This window comes from Cervus canadensis, chromosome 2 (assembly GCF_019320065.1).
Source record: "Cervus canadensis isolate Bull #8, Minnesota chromosome 2, ASM1932006v1, whole genome shotgun sequence".
Classification (NCBI taxonomy): domain Eukaryota; kingdom Metazoa; phylum Chordata; class Mammalia; order Artiodactyla; family Cervidae; genus Cervus; species Cervus canadensis.
The window spans coordinates 29,487,524-29,514,883 of record NC_057387.1 but is presented as its reverse complement, the minus strand read 5'-3'; the positions used below and the strand labels follow the sequence as shown (position 1 = coordinate 29,514,883).

The 27,360-nt window shown below is 49.4% G+C and overlaps 1 protein-coding gene across 4 annotated transcripts; it reads left to right on the top strand.

The window, feature by feature from the left end:
* Nucleotides 1-380: 380 nt before the first annotated feature.
* Nucleotides 381-27,206, top strand: MOV10 (Mov10 RISC complex RNA helicase). 4 transcript variants are annotated; one of them, XM_043460300.1, is made up of 21 exons: nucleotides 381-529; nucleotides 649-850; nucleotides 16,345-16,518; nucleotides 16,832-17,067; nucleotides 17,258-17,516; nucleotides 18,853-18,987; nucleotides 19,611-19,779; nucleotides 20,781-20,935; nucleotides 21,199-21,375; nucleotides 21,482-21,629; nucleotides 22,294-22,452; nucleotides 22,679-22,782; nucleotides 22,952-23,049; nucleotides 23,142-23,358; nucleotides 24,468-24,585; nucleotides 24,798-24,989; nucleotides 25,207-25,281; nucleotides 26,129-26,254; nucleotides 26,338-26,426; nucleotides 26,804-26,925; nucleotides 27,015-27,206. In XM_043460300.1, exons 2-21 carry the CDS (start codon nucleotides 714-716, stop codon nucleotides 27,104-27,106), a joined length of 2,982 nt encoding a protein of 993 aa, XP_043316235.1. In that variant the 5' UTR covers nucleotides 381-529; nucleotides 649-713; the 3' UTR covers nucleotides 27,107-27,206. The 4 variants fall into 4 exon arrangements, with proteins under 4 accessions (XP_043316235.1, XP_043316238.1, XP_043316223.1 ...); XM_043460288.1 differs by having other exon boundaries at nucleotides 382-529; nucleotides 16,345-16,548; XM_043460293.1 differs by having other exon boundaries at nucleotides 386-529; nucleotides 619-850; nucleotides 16,345-16,548.
* Nucleotides 27,207-27,360: the final 154 nt, after the last annotated feature.

Below are 27,360 nucleotides of genomic sequence, written 5' to 3'. Positions count from 1 at the left end.
TTGTGACAGAAAAAGTAATGAACTGTTCGTCCCGGCAAAGCCCCTTGTTCCTCCCTCCCACGCGTACACACCTTTATCAGAGACACTCGGTTCTTCCCCCAAACTTCTTGGCTCTTACGCCTTCCTCCTAGCGTCTGCAAGCCGGAGAAGGGAAAATGGGGGAGGGGGGCGTGCCTCTCGCTTCCGTACTTGCCAGTGTCCCAGGCTGTCTGGGGGAGGTGTTGGATGAGCTGCCCCAGTCCAGCCGCAGCCGACCCAGGTCCCAGTCCCTGCCCTTTGCTCCCCTGCTTTTCAATAAGTCCCGAAGCCCTGGGAGATGGGCGTGGGAGTTGTCCAAACTGAGGCTAGGAAGTCCTCCCGGACTGTTCAGGGGGCCCCAGGCGATAGCCACGTTCAGATTCTGGCTGAAAGCCAGGGGAGGGAGCTTGGGGTAAGGGGAGGGCCCTGAGGGAGGGGTCAGACTCCTTAGCAAAGAGTTAATAGGAAGAGGGGGAGGGGATAGGACGAAGAGACCGAAGGGAAGGCTCAGGTAGGAAAAGAACCGAAGAGGGAAACCTGGTGGGGGGAGAAGGGGTCCTGCCGGATCTGGGGTCGGAGTTGGGACTTTCTCCCCTGCAGCACCCTCACCCTAAGACCGCCAACTTCCAGCCGCGGCGGCGACTTTCAGTTTCATTTCTACGAACCCTCCTGCCTGGGCCGCAGTCGCCGCCGCGATGCCCAGTAAGTTCAGCTGCCGGCAGCTCCGGGAGACGGGCCAGAGATTCGAGAATTTCCTGGTCGATCGGGGACAGGACAGGGAGACAGATCGCGAGCGGCTGAGGACCATTTATAACCAGGACTTCAAGACCAGGTACGGGCCGGCCCACTCCCCGGCCCCGAAACGCGGGCCCAGCTTACCGCCGCGACCCCCGCGGCGGGGCCACCCTTCCCGCCCCGGGGCGCGGAAGAACGGCAGCTCCCCCAGTGGCTCCGGCGGGTCCAGGGGCCGCGCAGCGCCCCCTCCTGCGCGGTGCCCACGCCCCGCCCGCGCCGCCCGCACCGCCAGCATCCCACCCGCTCTGCCCCTGCCGGGCCCCTGCGCCGAGTCCGGGCGGAGAACCTCCCCCACAGCCTGCTCCCCCGGCGGCGGCGCTGGATACGTCTCGGGGAGCCGGGTGCTGCGCCCACGCGCCGCCCGCGGGGGTTGGGGGCTGAGGGTGGGACGCGCTCGGCGTGGGGGAAGGGAGCTCGGGAGGGAGCCCGGGCTTTGCAGAAGAGCGGGGAACGAGCTGCCTGCTGGGGGCTGCCCGCCCTGGCGCGAGCTTTGCGGAGCCATCCGCCCCTTCATTGAGGGGCTGTTTCCTCGGGGGTTCACTATCCCAAAGAGCTGAAGAGACCCAGGGTAGGCGGGAGAGTCTCAGGGAGCTCGGGGAAAAAGGAAAGGGCACCAAGTGCGTACGTACCAAACCTCCATTAGCACCTGTGGCTTCTCCATGGAGACCCGCGCGGGGGCCGGTCTCCTCGAGGCCCCTTCTCATCCTGTGGCTAAAGGCTGTTTGGTCCTCCTTTCCTGTTCCCATTCAATTGAAAATCAAAGAGACTTCTCCCTGTCAAACCACAGAATTGTGCTTCAAAAACACCTCTAGCAACAGGCTGCAGTCTTGGGGTCTTGGGCAGAAGACCAAGAAACATTTTAACAGGGATAAATGTAAAGACTTAAATAAATACTGGGTGGTGGGAATTTAGGCTTACTAACAGACCTCTTGAAAAAGACTGGGTTTCAGTAGACCAAAAGGCGGGTATGGCTGCTTAAAGAGCCAAAGAAGTGTTAGACTGTGTTTATAGAAGTGTGGTTTGGGGTGGGGGGGCAGGAGGTAAGTGATTCTCCAGGTTTACCGGATCATTTCTGGAATATTGTTTTCAGTAATGAGTGTCACGTTTTAAGAGGGACATTGTTTTTGTTGTTGTTGTTTTGTTTTTTTTAAGAGGGACATTTAACGGGTTTGAGTAGCACCTAAAGGAGCAAAGACGCTGACCTGTTTTATGTCCTCACACTGTGTTGGGCACTGGGGAATATAAAGATGGAAAATACATAATGCCAGGGGAGCAGGAGGGGCTGTGAAACATACAGTATGCTGTAATAATAAAATAGCATGAGGACTATAATACAGATAATAAGAAAAATGCTGGAGGAAAATAAAAAGAGAACAATTATCATTGAGTCACATCATCAACACTTCACATCTATGAACTTACCTGTGTCCAAAAAAATAGGTACAACGCGACTGAACAAAAGTCGACTACTTCTTTGGGCTCTGTTAAAGAGACTATCATTCTGATGCTTGTTTAAATGGTGAGGAAGGCTATTCGAGACTATTGCAGTAGGTACTGCCATGGGAGGAGCTCTTGCTCAATCTCTCAATACAGCAAAGACAGCTGGGATTTATAGCCAACTGCGGAGTGAGGGGGTCTTGAATGAAGAATCACTCAGAGACAGCAATAAGGGTGTGGGGGTGGGGCAAAGTTGAAGCCTAAGGCAGAAGAGGGTTCAGAGGAGCCTGACTGAAGTTTCCTCAAAGAAAGAGTCTTTGTCATCTCTACATCAAAGTTACACAATATGTTCCAAAACTGAGGGAAAACCGGCTTTGTCAGATAGCCACAAACAGGCATATAGGAAACCACATATACCATACATTATGAGTGAATCTAAGGGATTTCAAAGGTAATTTTTTTAGTACGTACTTGTTTTTAGGCGAGTAAGATACAACTCCCCTGTAGTTATTAGGGAATTCAATGGAGAAGGTGGCATTGACCTTGTCCTTTGCTTTGAAGGCTAGATAGCATTTTAATACTTGGAGGAGGAGGAAAGGTTTCTATGTTGATTCATTCTTTTTGTGAAACCCAGTCAAAGAAATGGAGAAATGCTGGCCTTGAAAAGAGAGGAGAGGACAAGGTAGTTATTGGTGAATATTTTAAAGACTGTCCTGAGGGGAAAGGATTATACTTTGGTGTCATTCCAGAAGGCAGAACTGAGTTCACTCAACATGGCTGACTCGGGGAATTCCTCTGTGACCTAGTGGTTAGGATTCTGGGCTTTCACTGCACTTGCTCAGTTTCAGCCCCTGGTTGGTTAAGTGAGATGCTGCAAACTGAGTGAATTAAGTGACATAGCCCTCCCCCAAAAAACCACCCCCGCCATCCACCAGGTGGAAGAGACTTCTGTTCTGACTAGAGAGAACTTTCTTGTGCTGTGACCTCAACCCTCATCCACCCAATGGAAATTTATTGCTCCTCTGGGCTCTCATTGCTCCTCCTTCGAAGCTTAGTTATAGCTGGATGTCGCCCTACCTTGTGTTAGAGCTCGCATCTCTCCACCAGACTGTAGAACCTCTGAACACAGGGACAGGCCTTTCATCATGTTGGTGCCTTCCCTCAGTCTCCAGCATAGAGCCTTGTATGGATTAGATGCTCAGTAAATGCTTCCAGAATCTAATAGAGTTAGTAAGTAGAGTTGATCTGCAAGAGAAAAGGTTGTAGGGGAGCTATAGCAAGTCACCCTGTATCAGGAATTCTGGGGTGCTTCCTCCACTGAGAAGAATAGGTCCCTTCCAGCTATTAATAGGTTATTTTATAATGTTATGAAGTACCCTGCTCAAATATATTTAATGGGGGCTCTACCATTTGCCTGTGCCCTGGTTCCTGCCTCTAAAGAGTGTAGGCTAGTAGGGAGTGGCAGATGTGTAGATAAACATGTCATTCTGAGCTTCAGGAGCTAGTATCATGTTTCCATAGCTGGAGTTCAAATTCTGACTCTGCCACTTACTGGTTGCATTTGATTTTAACCACGTATCTAAATTTCCCTAACTATTAAGTGTGTAAAATACTGCCTTTCTCTCAGTTGTGTGAGGCCAAAATAAAATATCATAGGTAAGGCATTTCCCCTGGTAACAGAGTGCATGGGCTTTGGAAGTGGCAGCTATCATTAACATTGCTGGTTAGGAGTCCGTTACGGAATAAGCACTGGCATCATGAAAAAGTTTCTGAGAGGAGATGATTCTTGCCTTGGGCAAGAGGCTCATTCTTTCATTTAACAAATGTTGGCTGAATGCCTCCTATGAGCAAAGCAAAACTGTGAGTTGCTGTAGATAAACAGAAAGAACCTAACTAAGGAAGAAGGAGGCAATTAAAGACAAATACTTTAAAAAAAAATGTATTTAAAATGTATTTAACTACTGTTCTGATAAGTGCTTGTGAGAAAAAGCCCAGGATGCAGAACCAGAAGTTTCTGGAGAAGGTGATGTTTGAGCAGAATCTCGAATGATAAATAGAGTTAGCAGGTGTAAGACAAGGGGAGGGCAGTCCAGGCAGAGGAAGTAGCGCCTCCAAGGTGGGCGTGAACTGTGAACAGGTGACATGAGGTCAGAGGGAGGCAGGGGCTGGATTGGGTAGGCCGTTGTGGGCCATGGGGAGGTGATGTGGGGTTTTTGTTTTTAATCTTAACAGAAATAGGAAAGCACAGAAAGTTGCAAAGTAGGACACCGAGAGAATCAGTGTTTTTAGAAAGATCACTGTGGACCTCTCTCCACAGTAAAACTTTACATTTTACTTTTAGTCACTCAGTCAGTTCAGTCTCTCAGTGGTGTCCGACTCTTTGCGACCCCATGGACTGCAGCACGCCAGGCTTCCCTGTCTTTCACTATCTCCCGGAGTTTGTTCAAATTCAAGTCCACTGAGTCAGTGATGTCATCCAGCCACCTCATCCTCTGTCATCCCCTTCTCCTGCTTTCTGTCTTTCCCAGCATCAGGGTCTTTCCCAATGAGTCAGCCCTTAGCATCTGGTGGCCAAAGTATTGCAGCTTCAGCATCAGTTCTTCCGATGAATATTCAGGACTGATGTCCTTTAAGGTTGACTGGTTGGACCTCCTTGCTGTCCAAGGGACTCTCTAGAGTCTTCTCGAACACCACAGTTCAAAAGCATCAATTCTTCGGCACTCAGCTTTTATGGTCCAGCTCTCACATCCATACATGACCACTGGCAAAACCATAGCTTTGACTAGACGGACCTTTGTTGGCACAGCAGTTGTCTCTGCTTTTTAATATGGGGTCTGGTATACACAGCTTTCACAGAACAGTATGTGTCCTTAAAACAAAGCTTAGCCTCATTCCCTACCTTCTGATATTTTTTATTCTAGTTTACTTCAATTGTACAAAAGCCCTGGTCTGGTCTTTACCCATTAATGAGAGTTGCAATCCAGTTTGTAAAACAGAACTAGAAGTCCCATTAAGATCACTTCTTAGGTAGCTAGTCAGACAAGAGCAGGTCCTGCCCCATTCTGGATAGGGCCATCTCCCCACCCCACCCCACCCCCCACACCTGGATACTGATGACCAGAACACACCCAGACATCCTCCCTTTTTTCGTTAGGAACTGCTAAGTTTCCAGCCAGTTTCAGGACCAAGCAAGATGTCAGGAACACAGTGGGGCTTTTCAAACCACCATCACCAGTTGGCTCAGGTGCACCAAGACCTGAGAGGTGACTCAGAGTAACCCAAGGTTCATTATGCTATCTTTATAATAAATCAGCATTGCAATTTTTTTGTACCTCCCCCTCCCCCCCATAGGTTTTACTTTGGTGCTTATGGGTAAGCACCTGCACGTGAGAAAAGTTACATAACCTAAAGCTGTCAATCAATTTTTCAGTCAGATAACTCAGGACACCAGGAAGGACTTTCCACCCTTCTGTTAAAACCTACCCTACCCTCACTGCGGGGCTGCTTCTGGTTCCCAGACAGCCGACTCCTACCTTCTCGAGAGTATACTTTCGCTTCACCTAAAAACTCCTGCTGCTTGAAACTGCTTTGTGTCTCTCAGTTGAATTCTTTGCCTCAGGAGGACAAGAACTGAGGAATGGCTGTTCTGCCAGTAACAATCTGATACTGTATTTTGAAATACCATTCCTCAGGCTAGTAGGCTTTCCTGAACCAGGTCTAAAAAATTAGTCATCTCCCACCTAACAAACAACAGGGTCCAGGGGCAGGGTGTTACACACCCAGGATATCCAACTGTGGCAGAAAAGTCTGGAGGGGGAGTGCGGTGGTACAATAGCTGGGATGGCTGAGGTGCCATTTAGAAAGGTTGTGGTGTGGGGACCTGTTCTTCAGTTTCTTCCCTAAAATGGAATGATAATAGTTGCTGCCTCAAAGGGTTGTTGTGAGGAGTAAATGAGATAATGCAAGTTGCTTCTTAGAACAACACGTAGTAAGTGCTTAATAAATGTTTTCTGTTGTTGTTAATGGTGGAGCGTTCAGGAGAGCCATATTAAAGGGTTAGACTTAGTCCTGTAGTCTGTGGAGTCATAAGTTGGGGGAAATGACCTGATTTGTGTTTGCTGATAACTCCTGTGAACTTTAAAGAGCTTCCCTGGTGGCTCAGATGGTAAAGAATCTGCTTGCAGTGCCGGAGACCCAGGCTTGATCCCTGGGTCAGGAGGCGATTCCTGGCTCACGAAGATACCCTGGAGAAGGGAATGGCAACCCACTGCAGTCTTCTTGCCTAGGAAATCCCATGGACAAGAGAAGCCTAGTGGGCTACAGTCCATGGAGTTGCAAAGGAGTTGACATGACTGAGTGACTAACACTTTCACTTCCTGCTGACTCTTAAGGAATGGACCATTAGAGAGGTATGGAGTCAGAAGCATGAGGAATAAGGCTTGGGAAAATGATAAGATCAAGCAGTTCACAGAAGAAATATAAATAACTAATAAACAGAAGGAAAGATACTTGATTATGCTAGTGATCAGGGAAATGAAAATGTAAACAAGGTACCATTCATTTGAGCAAGCTCTGGGAGTTGGTGATAGACAGGGATGCCTGGCGTGCTGCAGTTCATGGGGTCGCAAAGAGTCAGACACAACTGAGCAACTGAAGGGAGCTGAACCATTCGTTTGTTTACTGGATTGTCAAAAGTTTAAAGGATTGAAGGTTTCTGATGTTAGGGTCTAGGAAAGGGGTTTTCTCAAATTCTTTTCAGTGAGAATGTAAGTTTGTACAACTTGTTTAGAGGACAATTTGGCAGAACTTATCAAAGTAAAGGGGGCTTCCCAGCTGTCTCAGTGGAAAAGAATCTGCTTGCCAATGCAGGAGCCACAGAGACCCGGGTCTGATACCTGGGTTCGGAAGATCCTCTGGAGGATGAAATGGCAATTCACTCTAGTATTCTGACTTGGAAAATTTCATAGACAGAGGAGCCTGGCGGGCTACAGTCCATGGGATCCCAAAGAGTCGGACACAACTAAGCGGCTAACAACATCAACAGTATTTCTTATGTGAATACAAATCTCAAGGACTTAGCTGGTGGTCCAGTGGTTGACCACAGTTTAAATGCAGGGGTGCACACACATCAAAGTAAACCTTCATTCTCTTTGACCCAGAAGGATGGTTATTGTAACATTTGAAATAGCCAAAAATTGTTGGCAGCCTAGCTATCTATTGCTGAACAAATAGTTAAACCCACCACAGTGCATTCATACTGTGCTATCCTTTGCCACTCAACATGGCCTACTTGGGGAATTCCTTGGTAAAATGTTGTCATGGTGTCCATGGTGGTGAAAGAAGTCTGTTACAGAATAGTATGTGTAGCACACAAAAAAATATGTGTACTTAAAAAAATATATTTTTTTAATGCAAGGAAAAGAGCCTGGAGAGGTATACATCAAACAGTTAGTGTTAGTCGCTCGATCATGTCTGACTCTTTGCCACCCCATGGACAGTAGCTTGCCAGGCTCCTCTGTCCATGAATTCTCCAGGCAAGAATACTGGAGTGGGTAGCCATTCCCTTCTCCAGAAGATCTTCCCGACCCAGGGACCAAACCCAGGTCTCCCGCTTTGCAGGCAGATTCTTTACTGTCAAACAGTTAAGCAGATAGTTGAGAGTGAAAGAGTGGGAACCCTTAATGTTTTGTCAGGTAATGAAGGCAAAAGGAGAAGTGGGTGGCAAAGGATGAGATGATTAGATAGCATCATCAACTCAGTAGACATGAATCTGAGCAAACTCCAGGAGATAGTGAAGGATAGGGGAGCCTGGCATGCTGAAGTCCATGGGGTTGCAGAGTCAGACACAACTTTGAAACTGAGCACACAGATACCTCTGATATCAGCACCCCACCTACATTGCCACATTCTGTTCCACACTAAGGTGACTCATATCAATTAGGGTATTTTTGTTATTGTTGTATTTTAAAAGGATCATGTTATACACATTTTCCATCTCCCGATTTTCTTACTCGTCAATACATCATGGAAATGACTCCTAATTGTCTGGTATATTCTTCTAATTGCATTATTGGGTTTTTTTCCTCAACGTCTTATTATGACAGATTTCAAACATAATGAAAAGTTGAAATAATGTGACATTTAACAACCATATACGCTTGTTACTGAACACAAATTGGTGTGCCCCACGCATATATGACGCCAAACAGACCAAACTTTCGTAGCAGAGAAAGGGTTATTACAGGGCCAAGCAAAGAAAACAGGTGATTTAGGCAGCTCCCTGAGGGTTTTCTGGGAGAAGCTGTTACAGGCAAAATTTGGAATGAGGGCTGCAGGGTGTGTGACTTTCTTCTGATTGGCTGGTGGTGAGGTAACAGGGTGGTGCTCCGGGAATATTGTGCTCTGCCTGAAGTTACTGTCATCCACCTGGGTGGTGGCCTTAGTTCCTACCGTGCAAAGCTATTGTTATGTGTATTCCTTGAGGAGGAAATAGGACCCTGCCCCGAGGCTGCACTATTGTTTCTAGACTGGGAACCCCCCACATCCCCCCACACCCCTCTTCCCCACCTTGTTTCTGCATTTCCCTCTGTTCCCTGATTAGCAACTGTTTGAATCTGCCCCTTGGAATTCTGGGAAGGTCAAGGAGGCTGAATGAAGTCTATTTCTACAAAGAAGCAGCACAGGCTTTTGTGCCCTGGAGGGCACCTCACCTGGATTTCTTTTTTTTTTTTAGTTGCACTGAATTTTAATTGAAAACATTAAAACAGCCTGACTACTTATAATGAATTACAAAACTTTGATAGTTAAATTATACAATCATTTATGAAGCTTTTATCCTTCATTATTTTGTAGACCTGAAGGAAACTTTGCATACTTGTGTTTTCAGTTCTCCATTTCAGAGGAAGTTGTGAAGACAAGGTCCAAGCTATTTATAAATTAAAACCCAACAGAGAAATGAAACAGAGGGAGAACAAAATCTATACACGGCTGAGCATAGGTGTTTTTTAGTTCGTGTTTTGTATAGGAAAAGGTAAGAACTAAAAAACGTAAAGTGATCCATTTTCAAAAATAGCTAGCTTTGAGTGACAGCTTGCTGGTGTAATAGCCATAAGGGTTACAAAACTGGGAAGGTGGGATGCCTAGGATTTTTCACCTGAGGTTCACCCTATTGGTGAATTCAAAACATAAAACGGAAGGACGTGCACAGGAAAGGAGGAAACGATGTCAGGGAAGGGCCAGCCTGTAAAGAGGGAGAGAACAAACCTAGGTGACTTCCGGGAAGATTGTTCACCGCATAGTACTCCAATGAGGAACTGGGAGAGGGGCTTGCATGCTAGGGTAACTTGCTTTGTGTAAGGACTGTGGGTGTGCCTGCCCATCAGACATCTGATCTTGCAAAACCACAAAGCTTCACTTTCCGCTATACCTCCTGTCTCCAAGTCCATTCTTGAGTTTGGGCTGGTGAGCATGTTTCTCACAGAAAACAATTTAGTTCACATGTCACATGTGACATGTGAATCGCCATGGACAGAGGAGTCTGGCGGGCTACAGTCCATGAGGCTGCAAAGAGTCGGACTTAGCAACTAAACAACAGTGTATCTTATAGGAATATAAATCACAGGGAGTTCCCTGGCAGTCCGGTGGTTAAGACTGTCACATGAAACAAAGCAGGTGCAGCAGTAAAACCTGAGTCATGAAAACCCCAATCAGTTACCTTTAGCATGCCTCTTTTCTTTCCCCTGGTTTCTTCTATGCTTGAGTCTTGAGCAGGTACCCACTTGAGAGGGTGCTGGCAATAAATAGGCCACGGAGGAAGTGTCAGCAAATCCGGCCATGACTATGTAGACAGTCCGCCGTAACTGTTCAGCCAGGTACCCATAGATAAATCCGACTATTGCAGAAAAAAAGAAAATTCCCTGAAACATCTGTTCGGCCAGCTTCTGGCCCTTGTAATCCACTGGCAGAGGCAGCAAGCATAGTTGCTCCCACAAGTCTGGTTCTGAAAGCGGGTGGCAGAGTGAGGGCAGCCGAGACTCAGGGACAGTCGGGTCCGAGGTCAGCTTCTGAGCACAACTCTGTGGGCCTGCAGAGCAGGGGGTTGCAATGGCCACTCACCTAGATTTCTAATTAGTATTTGACACATGCCTGCCCATCCATCTGTCTTGCTATATTTATCTTGCACCATGTGAGGATCTTAGTTCCCTGACCAGGGGTGAACTAGTGCCCCCTGCAGTGAAATTGTGGAGTCTTAACCACTGGACTAACAGGGATGTCCCCATCTAGCTATCTTAATTTGTTTGATGCATTTCTTAATAAGTTACAGATACCAGTACAGTTCACCCCTGAGCACTTCAGCATGATTGTTGTTGTTATAACTATTGATCTAAGAGTTTAAAATTTGTTTACAACGGGGTTTTTTTTTGGACCACTCCGCACAGCTTGTGGGATCTTAGTGCCCAGATCAGGGACTGAACCCACTCCATAGGCAGTAAGAAGACAAAATCCTAACCACTGGACCACCAGGGAATTCACGTTTACTTTTTTTTTTTTTAAGCAAAATTTACCTACAGTGAAATAGACAAGATTTCAAGTGTCCCATTCTGTGAGTTTTAATGAATCCCTATACCTGTGTGCAACACCCTATCAAGATATAAAACATAACATCAGCCCCAAAAGTTCCTTCATCTCCTGTCCTATTTAGTCCTCACCTTTACCCACCCAGTATCCACTGCTCTGATCTTTTTTCTTTTCTTTTTTTTTTTTGAGATACTATCCATTCTAGAACTTTATTTAATGGAATCAGATAGTGTGTACTCTTTTATGTAAGGCATCTTTTGTTCAGCATAATATGTTTGAGATTCACGCATGTTGTTCTGTGTATCAGTGGTTTCTTTTTATCACCAATATTTTACTACCAATTCTTTCGGTATTCTTTTACCAGCAGTATCTCTCATGGGCTTTCCTGGTGGCTCAGTGGTAAAGAATCAGCCTGCCAAGCAGGAGACTTGAGTTTGATCCCTGGGTCAGGAAGATCCCCTGGAGAAGGAAATGGCAACCCATTCCAGTATTCTTGCCTGGAGAATCCCCCTGGACAGAGGAGTCTGGTGGGCTACAGTCCATGAGGCTGCAAATAGTCGGACTTAGCAACTAAACAACAACAGTATATCTTATATGAATATAAATCACAGGGAGTTCCCTGGCAGTCCAGTGGTTAAGACTCCATGCTTGCAATGCAAAGGGCTTGGGTTAGATCCTTGGTCCAGGAATTAAGATCCCACATGCAGCTCACTTGGCCAAGGCGGGGGAAAAAAAAATATATATATATATATGTACATGTGCATGCTAAGTCGCTTCCATCATGTCTGACTCTTGGTGACCCTATGGACTGTATAGCCTGCCAGGCTCCTCCGTCCATGGGATTCTCCAGGCAAGAATACTGGAGTGGGTTGCCCTGCTGACCCAGGGATGAGTTATAGCTCATGCATTGTAGGCAGATTCTTTACCGCTAAGCCAACATGGAAGCATATGTGTGTATCTATATATATATAGCGGCTTTATTCAAAATAGCACCAAACTGAAAACAATGACCTTGAAACCCTGATATATATACATGTCCTGGAGACTATGATCTTGGGCAAATTGCTTAACCTCTTTTTTTGGTAGTTGCCGGCAAAGTCTTCTTTAGAATGGTCTTCTGGTGTGACCTTGCCTGCGATTGGACAATACATATAACCTGACACTTGATATTCCAGGCCATCGCACAGTATTGCTGGCAGCCAGAGGTTCAGTATTTGCATTGTTAACCTGTTTCATCTATAAAATAACAATCTGGAATTGCTTGATACTTCTTTCACCCATTCTCCCAGCAAGTCCTTACTGAATAAATACCAGTGGTAGGTCTACACTAGATGTTATAGTCATGTTACATTTTTTATGAATTTTTATTTCATGAACAATGTAATAATATTTTTATTAAAAATCAGAGTATTATGTTATGTTTGGCCTTACAAGAAACCATCAAACCTTTTTCTACAGTGATGTACCGTTTTATAGTCCATCCAACAATGCACGAGCATTCTGGTATTTTTGTATCCTTGTCAACATTTGGTGTTGACAACCTTTTACATTTTAGTCTTTCAAATGGATGTGATGCATTCTTTTAAATAGCCGTCTGATATTCTGTGGTACGAGTGTTTACAGCTTATTCAGCTATCTCCCCGTGGATGGACATTTGTTTTCAATTCTTGGCCAATATGAAGGACTTTACAATAGGCCTCCTTGCACATATGTTCTTATATGTTGGTATGTTTCTTTTGCATGGATACATTCCCATGAGTTAAAGGATACCTCCATATCAAATGTTAGGAGATGTTGCTGGATTGTTTTCCAAATGGTTGTAATAGTTCTACTTTCTACCAGCAATGTATGAGAGTTTTCTTTCCCACATAGTAAGACATGTTGTGACTGTCTTCTTTTTTGTCAGTCTCATGGAAACAAAATGATACTTCATTTTTACTTTCATTTGCGTTTGTCTATTTTTGGAGTATTTTTTCTTACCCCTGAGTCATCAGTTTGCTCTTTAAGTTGAATATTCTGTTTTTCTATTGAATTGTTCATCTTTTTTTCCCTTGAAATCCAAATGACTAGATTTATAATGCAAGAATTGGTGCTTTTTTTCAACAAGTATGTACTAAGTTTGTGATTTCTAAAAAAAATTATTATTTTTTTTTTTAATTTTTATGGTTGTCACCTTAGACCAAGTGAACTTGGGTAGTGGTAATAGACATGAAGAATAATTTGAAAGCTATTAATACTTAGGTGGTAATACCTTTCTCCTGGAGGAGAGCATGGCAACCCACTTGCCTGGAGGATCCCTTGGAGAGAGGAGCCTGGCAGGCTACAGTCCATGGGGTTACAAAGAGTCAGACACATCTAATGTGACTTAGCACACAGGCATAGCACCTATCATAGAAGCTGCAAAACTTGCAGAGTTCCTCCGGCTCATGTGTCCATGCAGAAGCTTCCAAAGATGGAAGATTTCACCTTAAAATTGTACTTTGGGCTTCTCTTAAAAGCCAGATCTGGCCATCTTGGGCCTGGTAATCTCTTTCTAGAAATGAGTAGCATTTCTTCCTTTTAGACAGGATTTGTGCTCCTGGGTTTGCTCAGTCCCCTCAGGGCCCTATTTTCTCTCTACCACTAAGCTGAGAGCTCCAGGGTGTTTCAGGGCACCTGAGCTTTTGTTTGTTTAGACTTGTTTAGTCCCTAGTCGCATCTGACTCTTCTGTGACCCCATGGACTGTGACCCACCAGACTCCTCTGTCCACAGGATTTTCCAGGCAAGAATACTGGAGTGGGTTGCCATTTCATTCAGGGGATCTTTCCAATCCGGGGATCAAACCCATGTTTCCTGCATTGCAGCTGCTTTCTTTACCACCAGGGAAGCCCCTGGTTAGAGTAATAGAATATTCACTCAAGAAGGACGTGTGTAATCCTTCTACTAATGACTCAGGTCCTATGCTAGGACCGGAGATGGCTGCAGGTATCAAAGATACGTGTGGAGTCTGGCATCTGTTGCCATTTGAGTGTGTGCCGATTCATGACTTAATGACTCACTGACCACGGGGCCCTGGTGAAAGTTACCAGGGTTGATTTCAATCCCTTTGCCTCAGCCCCTGAGCAGCAGTTGAGCCTGATACCTGATTGTGAGACTTCCTGCTGATTCTCTTCCCTCTCCAGGAGCTTCCTGCTCTGTTTTCTATTCCTCCCTGGGTTGTGCTGGCCTCAGTGGTCCTCAGACGACTCACTCCCTGGGAAGATCCTGAACACTTCCATAGTTGTAAATACTATTGACATCTCCCTATTATTAGGGTCTGCTTTGACTTTGGCCTGAGTTCTCAGCTTTTGATTCATGGAGCTAGCTGCCTGTGGACCATGGGATCTCAGATTGACCATGTCCTCCAGATCTATATGTCCCTCCAGCCTCCTCCTCCTCCTGTGTCTCCCTCCTATCTCAGGAATAGTCCCTGAAGCCAAGACACTGCTTTCGGTATTGTCCTTGACTCCTCTCTCTTCCCAGCCTACATTTGCTCTCCTGTCTGAAACCAAAATCTGCTAATTGTTTATTCTGAATATCAGATCTGTCTCCTCTTCCATCCTGACCACTGCCTTGTTCGGACCCTTGTCAACTTTGAATTGGACGGTTGCAGTGGCCTTCGTCTAACTGGTCTCCCTGCCTACAGTCTTGCCTCCAGCAAATCCATCCTCCATTCCTGATGCCTGGGTGATCTGAAATGCAAATATGATCTTGCCACTCCCCTGCTTAAAACCCACCAACGTGGGGTGGTTGTGTAACCACAGTGTAGCCTCTGGTGCAGGCTGGAAGTAAGTTACTACTCTTAACTACTACTGCTGCTACTAGTACTACTATTACTACTAATAGGATACTAATAATAGTAGCTAACATTTCTTGAGCGTTTTCTATTGTGTTTTCACATGATTTACTATCTTTGTAAGACAAATCGGAGCCAATTCAAAGTTCTCTGAATGGTATCACTCACTTGCATGGGGGTAGGGAGAGGGGCAGAGTTACAGGCAGGGGGCACCAGGGAAATGTCCATAACCATAAATGATCTTATTTTATGCTGGTGAGTGACCATGCTGGTTGAGCCTTAATAGTTCAACAGGGATGGCCATGGTTCCTAGGAACTAGGATTTGCTTTCATTCCCCTCAGAGCACGGAGGGAGGGTGGTCAGCTGTCCAGAGCATGAATGTGTCTATGACGTGTCACATGTGGGGATGTCCTCTGGCCCTTAAGTGCCTGTAAAGGAGGAGAGCTGCTGGCCTTCAGGGTCAGGTGCAGGCTTCATGGCTTGGCATGCAAAACTATGCAAGACCTGGTCCCTGCCCACCTCTGCTGCCTCCTGCCAATCCCTCCTTGCACTCTTCACTCTAGTACAACCAGACTGGATGTGATACTAATCATAGTGCACCTTACTGAGATCTTATGTGCCAAGCACTGGGCTAAGTGGACACCACAGTGTCTGTCTCTCCTGTGATCCACACAACCACCCCGGGAGATAAGTCTGCTGTTATCCCCATTTTATGGAGGAGCAAAGTGAGGCTCTGCGAGGTACAGTGACCCAAGGTGACCCAGCTAGTGTCAGAGTGGGTGGTCCCCCCAGCTTACCCCACTCGCGCCCCCACACCTCGGCTCACACGCTGTGCTCCATTCTGTACTTGAATGACACCCATTCATCCTTCAGGACTCAGTTCTGACGCTGTTTCCTTGGGAAGCCGCCAAGTCTGAGCTCCTCCCCTCTGAGCTCCAGGCCAGAGGCTGGAATTAATGTGTTCCCTCCATGCTCCTCAAGGCCTCTTTGAACCCCCAGCATCTAGCACAGTGTCTGGCACATAACAGGTCTCTGTAAGTGTTTGTCGAGTTGACTAAACTGAATTCCAGGCGCTGAACCTTGGGGTTATTGTCCTTCTGACCAGTTTTCCCTGTCTTCACCTTCTCTAGGCCCAAACAAGCTATTTGATCTCTGGAGAAGGATCCTTTCCCTTCCTGCTTGGGTTCTACCTGCACCCTCTGACTTCGGGGGGACACTGCTGTCTCATCAGCCACCTTGCCCACACACCCCGGACACCTGCACTCTCTGCCCCTCTCACTCCTCACCAGCGGGCTGGACCTGGGATGCACCCCCCCACCACCACCCTACCAATCAGCTTCTTCGGCTTCCCTCTCTGCCTTAACTCTTTCTGCTTCAGTGTTTATATCTTTTCGGTCCCAAATTGCCCCCACCCTGCCCCAGATCTTCATTTCTTACTCTCTCTTCCCTTAGTCCTCCATCTCAACAGCCCACCATTGGACTTTTCTCCGCAGAAGTGCAACGTCCACCACCTGCTACTTGTTTAAAACAATCATATTTAGTCTTGGGGAGGGTCCCCTTGCCTTCCCTGAAAACATTAAAAAGTCCTGCTGTCCCGGCCTGTCCCAGCCCCATCCTGTCCTGCACAGAGTGGCTCTCAGATGCCCTCCCCAGCTTGCCGCCCCCTGGCCCTCACTCCACAGTCTCCTCTGCTCCCGGCAGCTTTGGGACCCCTGCCCCTGGCTTCTCCTCCATGCTGTATGGAATGAAGATTGCCAATCTGGCCTACGTCACCAAGACCCGAGTCAGGTTCTTCGGGCTCGACCGCTGGGCCGACGTGTGGTTCCCAGAAAAGAGGAGAATGAAGCCGGGGTTGGAAATGAGCAAACACCACAGGTCACTGCTAGCCACTATCTTTCATGACAGGTGTGCTTGTGTGTGATGGGGTGTGCAAGAGGGGCCTGGGTGTGTGGGAAACCGTGTGACTGGGGCTTGCCTCGGCTTGGTGGGGGGCAGAGTGTGGGCTCCCTCCTGCAAGGATTGAGGGGAGGGCAGGGAAGGAGCTAATTGGCCTGAGTTGGGGAGTGGGTTTCCTGAGCATGGCTGGCACTTGGCCATCCTCCCCATTCTGTGATTTTCCCGAGGGCAACTCCCAGTCCTGTCTGCTCCTGCCCCAGCCCTGCCTGCCCTTGACTCCCGCTCTCCCCAGGGCTGAGTATATGCATGGGAAACATGGGGTGAATGTGGAAGTCCAGGGGCCCCACGAAGCCCGAGATGGACAGCTCCTTATCCGCCTGGATTTGAACCGCAAGGAGGTGCTGACCCTCAGGCTTCGGAATGGAGGAACCCAGCCTGTCACCCTCACCCACCTCTTCCCATTCTGCCGGACCCCCCAGTTTTCCTTCTGCAATGGAGACCAGGAGCTGCCCTGCCTCCTGGGCCCGGGTGAGTGGGCTCTCAAAGAGCCTCTGGTGTGAACGGAGGCCTGCCCTAGGAGGGTCTGTTGCTTCAGGAATGTGCTGTTGCAGGCTGGTGGGGCTTGCCTTGGGGTAGGGGCCATCTGGGGGATGTCAGGGTTGGCATGCTCCTGGGCAGATCCCTCCCCAACCCAGCTCACTCAGCTGTCTTCTCCTAGGTGAATGCTATGAGCTCCATGTTCACTGTAAGACCAGCTTTGTGGGCTACTTCCCAGCCACAGTGCTCTGGGAGCTGCTGGGCCCTGGGGAGCCGGGCTCAGAAGGAGCTGGCACTTTCTACATTGCCCGCTTCTTAGCTGCCGTGGCCCACAGTCCCCTAGCAGCACAGCTGAAACCCACGACTCCCTTCAAGCGGCGCCAGGTTGCTAGAAACCCTGTGGTGACCAGCCGAATAGAGGAAGGAGAAAGACCCGACCGGTAAGTCCTCCGTCCAACCCAGTCCAGGCTGGGGGAGGTCCCTCCCCGCATCACTGTGTGGGCATTTGGGAAGAACACAGAGCCCCCTTTCCTAACAGGGAGTTCTTAACTCCTCCAGACCTCAGAGACCTTTTCTGTCTAAGAAGGAAAGCAGATACAAGGACAGTGTGAAAAAGTTTCAAGTATTTTTGACTGTATGATGGATTGTTAGACAGCCAGGGTGGTCATGTTTCTCTCTCTCTCTCCCTCTCTCCCCTTCCCCCTCATAACAGCTTTATTGAAACAACTTGCATACTATACAATTCATTCCTTTAAAGTGTACAATTCTGTGATTTCTTTAGCATATTCACAGATAGGTCCTACCATCATCTCAATCCATTTTGAAACATTTCATCACCCCCAAAAGGAGCCCATACCCTTTAGTTATCCCCTGTTTTGCCGCCGCCCCTGCCTCCTAGCCCTCACCAACCACTCATGTACGTTCTATAGATTTCCCTCTTCTGGACATGTCATATGAATGGAATCTTATGTGTAGACATCTCTTTTTAACATGTCCAGGTGTTCACAAAATACTGAGCTATAAAAGCAAACTATGAGACCACTGTGCTCTTTCTGCTTTTAGCAGGATTTTAGCAGAATTCCCCTATACATAGGGGAATTCTCTGCGGGTCCAGTGGTTAGAATTTCGCACTTTCACTGCAGGGGGCACGTTCTATCCGTTGTAGGGAACTAAGATCCCACAAACCATGCAGCGCAGCCAAGAAGTTAATTAATTAATTGGCTAATTAACTTAAAATATATTTGTATAATACATGTTGACAAAGAAAAATGTCTGGAAGGCTACATATCAAGAAGTTAACAGTGTTTATCCCTGGATGGTGAGCATGTTGTTTATTTACCCATTTATTTATTACCTATTTTCTGACTTTTTTTTCCTCTAATGAACATGTATTGTTTATATATGTATATGTATATAGATAACTTCACAGCTTGTGGGATCCTACTTCCCCAACCAGGGATCAAAGACAGACCCCCTCTGCCATGGAAGTGTGGGGTCCTAATCACTGAACTGCCAGGGAATTCCATATATTATATATAATTTGTTTTTTAATGCTTTCAAGTATCATGCTTTCTAAAAATGAAAATGGTCCAGCCTTGGCATGAGCAGCCTCATGAGACAGTGAGTCGTGTCTTCTAGGGCAAAGGCTAGAAGACCCCTTTCAGCAATAGTATTGAAGCAGGGCTTTGTGCATCCCCCAGGGAAGGGCCTTCTCAGAGTCTCTGAAGGCGAAGGGTCTCTGTGTTTGTAATAGCTTTTTTTGTCCCGCTCCTGCAGTTCTAAGAACTATGACCTGGAGTTCAGTTTGCCACTGGGAACATACTACCCACCCCCCCGCCTCAGACAGCTGCTCCCCCTCCTTCTTCAGGGAACAAGTATTTTCACTGCCCCGAAGGAGATTGCTGAGATCAAGTAAGTACCATCCCTCTGCACCCTTCACACTGCGTTATATGTTTCTTCTCTGCTCACTTCTTGCTTCTGTCCCACGCCTCTGTCCTCAGCCTCCCATGCTCAGTTCATTCATCCCCTTACTGGCCAACACACCATGTGCCAGGCTGCATTCAAGGTGAATCACTCACGTGATGGCCCTGACATTGTAGTTGGGGAAAGTGAGCATTTCTCATCTTATCTTATGTAGTGATGAGTACTATGAAGAACTAACTAAAGTTAAAGCAGAGTAAGGGGTGGGCTGTGCTGTTTTGCAGAGGAGAGCTAGTCCTGGCCTCTTCGAGGAGGTGACATTTGAGCAGAGAATAACATTTGAATGAGGTGAGGATATGAGTCATAGGAGGATCTTTGAGAGAGGATGTTTCCGGCTCCAGGATCCACAATGCAGGTCTGAGGTTGGCGGGCAGGGACTGCCTTCTTAGAGGCCCCTGACCCCCATCTGCTTCTCTGCTCTTCTAGTCTTCCCTGATTCCTGACGTTTTCATAGTCTCAGGGCTGCAGAGGGAGAGGTGCTCCGGGACGTGGGGTTTGCCTGACCCATCCTGTTCCTGTCCCTCCCCTCCCACCTCCCCACCCATCACTGCCAGGGCCCAGCTGCAGACAGCCCTGAAGTGGAGGAACTACGAGGTGAAGCTCCGGCTGCTGCTGCACCTGGAGGAGCTGCAGATGGAGCACGACATCCGGCATTATGACCTGGAGTCGGTGCCCATGACCTGGGACCCCATAGACCGGAACCCCCGTCTGCTCACATTGGAGGTCAGGGCTTGGATCGGTAGTAGGGAGGATGGACTCAAGTTAGCCAACCTACAGTCTGTGGGCAGAACAAAAGGATAATGACGCTGTTCCTGTCCCAGGAGGCTCGGCAAGGAGCAGAGTAGGCATCTAGGCCCCCGAAAGAGGTGTCAGAGCAGGGTAATAGGGAAGACTAGGGTTTTAGCCCAGACTTTGCTATCACTTGGCTCTGTGACCTTAGGCAAGTCTTTGGCTATCTCTGGGCCTTAGTTCGCTCTCCTGAAAAGCATGGAGCTGAACTAGATGGTTCATGTTCTTTTTTGTTTATTTGTTTGGTTTTTTTGGCTGCACTGGATCTTCATTGCAGTCTGCAAGCTTTTCTTGTTGCAGGGTGCAGGCTTAGTTGCCCTGCAGCATGTGGGATCCTCGTTCCCCGCACTGGGGATCGAACCTGAGTCCCCTGCATTGGAAGGTGGATTCTTAACCACTAGACCACCAGGGAAGTCTGGAAGATAATTCTTAGAGACCTCTCCAGCTCTCAGATGTTGAGTGTGTATACATAAGTCCAGAATTGCACATGAGAATGGATTCCTGCACCCATGTGCTGAGAAAGGCACCAAGTGAGAAGAGATAGCAAGTGAGGATCATCAGGGAAAGTTTCCCGCAGGAACTGACTTTTGAACAAGATTTTTTTTTTTGAACAAGATTTTAAAGGCAGAGTAGAAACTGAACTGGCCAAGAGGGCAGCTGGACTTACTGGGAAGCTGACCCCTGGGTCTTGAAATCGTGCCCTGGAGGGTTGCCAGGATTCCTGGACTCAGCATCTCTGAGCAGCTTGGGCAAACTTGTCCCTTCCCCATCTCCCCTGACTCCTGCCCTGCCTGGTGGAAGAGGAAAGAAGCAAAGCTCCCTGAACCCCAGGGTAGAGGTGGATCGTCAGACCTTGTGTCTCAGGAGCGGGGGTCTCAGTGGGCCTTCCACTGGTCATCTCAGGCTAGAAGCTTGCTGCTGCTTTTGCTTCCTAGGTTCCTGGGGTGGCCGAGAGCCGCCCCTCAGTGCTGCGGGGTGACCACCTATTTGCCGTTTTGTCCTCTGAGACACATCACGAGGACCCTGTCACCTACAAGGGCTTTGTGCACAAGGTGGAATTGGACCGGGTCAAGCTGAGTTTTTCCACCAGGTAGGTGTTGAGGGAACCCTGAGCTATAGGAAGGTCTACAGATGGCCCAAAGGCCAAGGGAGGAGGGTGCTTCTCCCCAGAGTGAGCGGGACCCCAGGGACAGAGCAGGGGGGACCCTGAGGTGCCTCAGCAGCTTCCTCTCCTAGAGGATTGCTCGGAGGTCTGGGAAAGGGAGTGGGGTTGGGGTAGATGGACAGAGTCCTGGCCTTTTATTGCCCACCCCTCCTTACTGGAATGCTTCCCCCTCTCTTTCCCTTCCAAAGCCTCCTGAGCCGCTTTGTGGATGGGCTGACTTTCAAGGTGAACTTCACTTTCAACCGCCAGCCCCTGCGGGTGCAGCACCGTGCCCTGGAGCTGACGGGGCGCTGGCCACTTGAGCCCGTGCTCTTCCCGGTGGCCTCACGTGGAGTCCCGCTGCTGCCCTCAGATGTGAAGCTCAAGTGAGACTGGGCAGGGGCTCCGGGGCCACTTGAAGTATGGGTGTAGGGGATGCGGTCAGGGAGGCTTCTGGGACTCGACAACATCATGTTTGTGGCACTCTGCCAGGCTGTACGACCGGAGTCTGGAGTCAAACCCGGAGCAGTTTCAGGCCATGAAGCACATCGTCATGGGCACCACACGCCCCGCCCCCTACATCATCTTTGGGCCTCCAGGCACGGGCAAGACTGTCACCCTAGTGGAAGCCATCAAGCAGGTGGGGCCTGAGCCTACAGTCTGTGGCCTACACTCTGAGTCCCCCTGGAACCAAGCAGCTGTCCGCAGGTTCTGCTTCCCTCCAGCTAGCTGGCACCAAGGGCCAGTGTGGCTTTGAGCACTGTGTGCACGTTGAATATTGCACAGCTCCACGCTGCAGTTCATGTCTCTGTCTTGGTTGTTGTGTTCAGTCGCTCAGCCGTGTAGGACTCTGTGACCCCACGGACTGCAGCACGCCAAGCTTCCCTGGCCTTCACCATTTTCCAGAGCTTGCTCAAACTTGTGTCCATTCAGTCAGTGATGCCATCCAACCATCTCGTCCTCTGTCGTCCCCTTCTCCTGCCTTCTATCTTTCCCAGCATCAGGGTCTTTTCCAGTGAGTCAGCTCTTCGCCTCAGGTGGCCAAAGTGTTGGAGCTTCAGCATCAGTCATGGTAGCCTTTTATATTTACTGCAGCAGTTTTCTAGCATAAAGTCCTGTTTGGACTGCAGTGGGCTGGGGATCAGAACTTGCCTTTTTAGTCACTCCCTCCCTAGCAATGGGGGAGAGATGCCACACTGCGCCAGCCTGAGTCACAACCACACTTCTCTGCACCGCCCCCCACCCCTCAACCCCCACCCGGAGACCAGAAGCTGCTTCCCACACTGTGCTTATCCCCACCCCAGGTGGTGAAGCACTTGCCCAAAGCCCACATCCTGGCCTGCGCTCCGTCCAACTCAGGGGCCGATCTCCTCTGTCAGCGCCTCCGGGTCCACCTGCCCAGCTCCATCTACCGCCTCCTGGCGCCCAGCAGGGATATCCACCTGGTCCCTGAGGACATCAAGGTACCTGGGGAAGGCCAGCAGCCGAGGGACGGCGGGTGCTGCTCTGGGTGAACACTAGGGTTGGGAAACTAGGAGACCTGCGTTCTGAGATACTCACTGTGTGACCTTGGGTGGGCTTTAGTTTCAGTTGTATGTAAAGTGAGAGAAAGTAAATAAAATTGCCTGGGGGCCCCGGAGCCAGAGTGAGGGTGAAATTGGCTGACTCCTTTCCCTGCCCAACCCTCAGCCCTGTTGTAACTGGGATGCAAAGAAGGGGGATTTTGTATTTCCTTCCAAGAAGAAGCTGCAGGAATATCGCGTCTTAATTACCACGCTCATCACTGCCAGCAGGTGGGAAGTGTGTGTGTGTGTATCTCTTAATAGTGTGTTAAGTAAAGAGGTGGCAGGCCGGGAAAATGGGGAAGGATGGTTCCTGGGGAGTTGCGGAGAGGGCTGGCCTAGGTGAGCATTCAGGTTTGACAATCTGGGTGTGACCCCTGCCTGGCCTGACACCTCCCAGGTTGGTCTCGGCCCAGTTTCCCATCGATCACTTCACACACATCTTCATCGACGAGGCTGGCCATGCCATGGAGCCAGAGAGCCTGGTGGCCATAGCAGGTGAGGGGTTTGAGGGGGCTGCAAGTAGGCCCCACATGGCGTCAGAGAGGTCCCACTACACACCTTTCTCCCCATCACTCCCCACTTTCCAGGGCTGATGGAAGTCAAGGAAGCAGACAACCCAGGAGGGCAGCTGGTGCTGGCAGGAGACCCCCGGCAGCTGGGGCCTGTGCTGCGTTGCCCGCTGACCCAGAAGCATGGGCTGGGGTACTCACTGTTGGAGCGGCTGCTCACCTTCAACGCCCTGTACAAGAAGGGCCCAGATGGCTATAACCCCCAGTTCATAACCAAGCTACTGCGCAACTACAGGTACCCCACACCCTCCACCAGCCCAGCTGTAGCCTCTGTCCCATAGTCCTGTTGCTCAGAGACTATACAGTGCAGAAAGGCTGTAAACTGGAAGGCCTCCTCTGCAGTCCCGTCACTGCTGTTTGTAGGTGGTGTGACTTAGCAAGTGCCCTCACTCCAGAGCAGTTTGCCTATTTGTATATCAGGGGATGGTCACGGGTTCCCAGACACTGGAATATGTCTGAGACAGGTCCCAGGTGAAATTTCTAGGCAATCCAAGGAGAAATGAGTAATACAGACAGTGATTATTCAAGTTAAAAAGCTGTATGCTTCCTTTAGTCAGTGAGTTCTTGCATCTGAAATGATCAGTTGAGTTCCTAGCTGAGTCCTCTAAGAATCTTTAGTTCCTTAGATGAGTCCACTAAGAATGCAATAAATGTTAGCTGTTGTGTTAGTACTGCTTGTATTTGGGGATTTTTTTTTTTTTTAGTTCTACTAGTTTATTGCTACCAACCCATCTCCCTCCACCCTCATGCACACATGCTGTCATGTGACCCCATGGACTGTAGCCCGCCAGGCACCTCTGTCCATGGACTTTTCCAGGCAAGAATACTGGAGTGGGTTGCCATTTCCTTCTCCATATTTTTGGATTTAAACACATGATCTCATCCAGTAATGGTGATAGTCGGTGATGCGTGTCTTTGTATTATCCTTCCTTGGCAAAATTGAGACTTGAGAATGGGTCCCTGATTTCTTGGTGTTTTCTTTTAAATTTGAAGTCTGTGGACTGGATGCTTTCTGGAGCCACATTTGGTTCTGCTTTCTGTGCTTAACTCTGTGTGTGTTAGCTGCTCAGTCACGTCCGACTCTGTGCGACCCCATGGGCTATAGCCCACCAGGCTCCTCGCTCCGTGGGGTTTCCCAGGCAAGAATACTGGAGTGGGTTGCCATTTTGTGCTCCAGGGTATCTTCCGACCCAGGGATCGAAGTCAGGTCTCTTAGTACCCAGTTGCAAAAGCTGTACCTGAATGAGTCTGCTATGCAGTGGGCAGGACAGGATAGTGTGTGAGTGGGTGGAGGAGAGCCTGCCCCGGTCTGGTATTGCTCTTCCTTCCTCCTCCTCCTCCCAGGTCTCACCCCACCATCCTGGACGTTCCTAACCGGCTGTATTATGATGGGGAGCTGCAGGCCTGTGCGGATGTCGTTGACCGAGAGCGCTTCTGCCGCTGGGAGGGTCTGCCTCGACAGGTGAGGCTGAGCGGGGCTGGGGCTCAGGCTCCTCCCACCTGTACCCCAGCCTCCCTCTTACTGAGGGTCTGGGAGGCAGGAGTCTCTGAATGGAGGCCACAAGCCCTGCCCTTTGTTACCTGGGATCCCCCATTCCCTGGAAGGGTTTGGGGGTGGAAGGGAAGGGGAGTCAGGGAGGTCCAACTGAAGGTTTCCCCTAACCCTGTGTCCAGGACTTTCCCATCATCTTTCACGGTGTAATGGGCAAGGATGAGCGTGAGGGCAACAGCCCGTCCTTCTTCAACCCAGAAGAGGCTGCCACAGTGACTTCCTACCTGAAACAGCTCCTGGCCCCCTCCTCCAAGAAGGGCAAAGCCCGTCTGAGCCCCCGAAGTGTGGGCGTCATCTCCCCATACCGGAAGCAGGTCAGGCCCTCAGTTCCCATCAAGGGAACTTTCCCATACCTAGCCAGACCACTAGGCAGGGGCTCCAGCTCAGGCCTCTCTGCTGGCCCCATATCTCAGACGAGCTCAGAGGTCAGTTGTACCTCCTCTTTGCCCCCCAGCTCCCTGGCCTCCTGCCTGGCTCCCTCTTGTGCTGGGGTAATGGCAGGAGAGAAAGGCACCTGTCCCCATCTTCCAGGTGGAAAAAATCCGTTATTGCATCACCAAACTTGACAAGGAGCTTCGGGGACTAGACGACATCAAGGACTTGAAGGTGACCCTCACCACTGTTACACACTCCCTCCCTGACTTCTGTTTCCCTCGCTCCCCCACTTCCAGACGCCTCCTTGGGTCCCTGCCCTACTGCCCCTGGGACAACCCCAGTCCCTGCCCCAGCCTCGCTGCCTGAGACCAACTTGGGCTTTCCCTTGCTGGAGATCCCAAGTTATAGGTCTGGGCTGGGGCCAGGAAGCCTGTGTGTTTAGCAATTACCCCGAAGGATTCTTAGGATCAGGCTGGTTTAAAGTCTCTAAGGATAAAGTCCAGTCTCCCTAGCCAGCCAGACCTGTCCTGTGATGATGTCCCCACTCACCTCTCCCACCCTGAGTCAGTTGACAGCTAGCTCCACTCTTCCTCAGATAAGAATCACCTGAAGAGCTTTTAGTGCTGCCAGCACCAGGGTTCCACCCAACCAATTAACACGGCTATCTGGGGGCAGAGCCAGGCCAGCTGTGTTTTTATGGCTCCTCAGGTGATCAGGGTTGAAAATGGGCACTTTAGGAATTAGAGGCCTTTCCGGTGGAAATTCTGATTCAGGCTTTCTGGGTTAGGGCCTAGAGTTACTTAAACAAGTACTGAGTGATTATCTTCAGGAAAGTCTGAAAAACTCTGCCTAGTGAGTATTCTTTGGAATCCTGTCATTTTTGCTTAGAAGCCTTTCCAGTTCCCACCACTTTAACTGGATTCACTTTTCAGGTTTCAGCTAGCACAGCATAGTTCTGTCCTCTTTGCTGGCTCCCTCCACTGTAACAATTGTCCTCAGGCTCTGGTAGGTGGGGCTGGTTTCTGGGTCCCCTGCTGAGTGCCTCCGGCCCTGCCTCCCTCCCCTCCCTCCCCTCTAGGTGGGCTCAGTGGAAGAGTTTCAAGGCCAGGAACGCAGTGTCATCCTCATCTCCACCGTGCGGAGCAGCCAGAGCTTCGTGCAGCTGGATCTGGACTTTAACCTGGGTTTCCTCAAGAACCCCAAGGTTGGAGGGCTGGTGGGCTGGTGGGCACTCCTCCTTCCAGGGGGCCCTTCCCTGCTGTGACCCCCACCACCTCTTCTCACCAGAGGTTCAATGTGGCAGTGACCCGGGCCAAGGCTTTGCTCATCGTGGTGGGCAACCCGCTCCTGCTGGGCCACGACCCGGACTGGAAAGTGTGAGCATCCCACCCTCCATCCCTCTTGATGGCTACAAGCCTGTTCAGTCACTAAGTCGTGTCTGACTCTTTGAGACCCCCTCAACTGCAACACACCAGGCTTCCCTGTCCTTCACTATTTCCCAGAGTCTGCTCAAACTCATGTCCACTGAGTCAGTAATGCCACCTCCTAGCCTAGGACAGCTGTAGTTTTATGAAGCACCCTTGGGGCTCAGGTAATCTTCCCATCTGTTTTATCTTAACATCTCCATTTGCCAAGGTTAAGCAACTTGCCCCCAGGCATAGGCCGGTGTGCAGGACCCAGGCTGGGCCTCCAGCCCCTGCAGGCAGTCAGCCAGCCCTGTGCAGCTGTGTATGAATGCTCCCGTACCCCACAGATTCCTGGAGTTCTGTAAGGAAAACGGGGGGTATACTGGGTGCCCCTTCCCTGCCAAACTGGACCTGCAGCAGGGGCAGAACTTACTCCAAGATCTGAGCAAACTCAGCCCCTCTACCTCAGGTATGGCTGGGCCAGGGTGGGCCAGAAGGGAGGCAGTGCTGAGGGAGGAGGTAAGTGACTAAGACAAAGCTCACCCCCTCTCTTTCTAGGACCCAAAAGTCACGACTACCTCCCTCAGGAGCGGGAGGGTGAAGGGGGCCTGTCCCTGCAAGTGGAGCCAGAGTGGAGGAATGAGCTCTGAGGACCGCCCACCTGACCCGTCCCCTGCTGCTCACAACCGGCTGCTAACAAGTGGGGGAGGGGGGAGGAGGTACCACTGAAAAAGAAAATGTTTTTCTTTACCAAAGTCTCTTGTCTCCTCAGCCAGGCCCGGCTTTCTAAACTCTCAAGATGACCCCAGAGGGGAAGGTGGAACTATCACACCCTGCCCAAGGCCAAACCCACCCCCATCCCCCGAACACCCTTCCAGGGGAAGAAAGCCAGTGGGAGGCAACA

What these genes read in the sequence shown, in the direction of transcription:
- MOV10 (XM_043460288.1), top strand. Translation starts at nt 714, where the DNA reads ATGCCCAGTAAGTTCAGCTGCCGGCAGCTCCGGGAGACGGGCCAGAGA. An exon ending in CCCGTCTGCTCACATTGGAG is followed by an intron (nt 19,780 to 20,780) that starts GTCAGGGCTTGG and finishes TTTGCTTCCTAG; the next exon opens with GTTCCTGGGGTGGCCGAGAG. An exon ending in CACGACCCGGACTGGAAAGT is followed by an intron (nt 26,427 to 26,803) that starts GTGAGCATCCCA and finishes CGTACCCCACAG; the next exon opens with ATTCCTGGAGTTCTGTAAGG.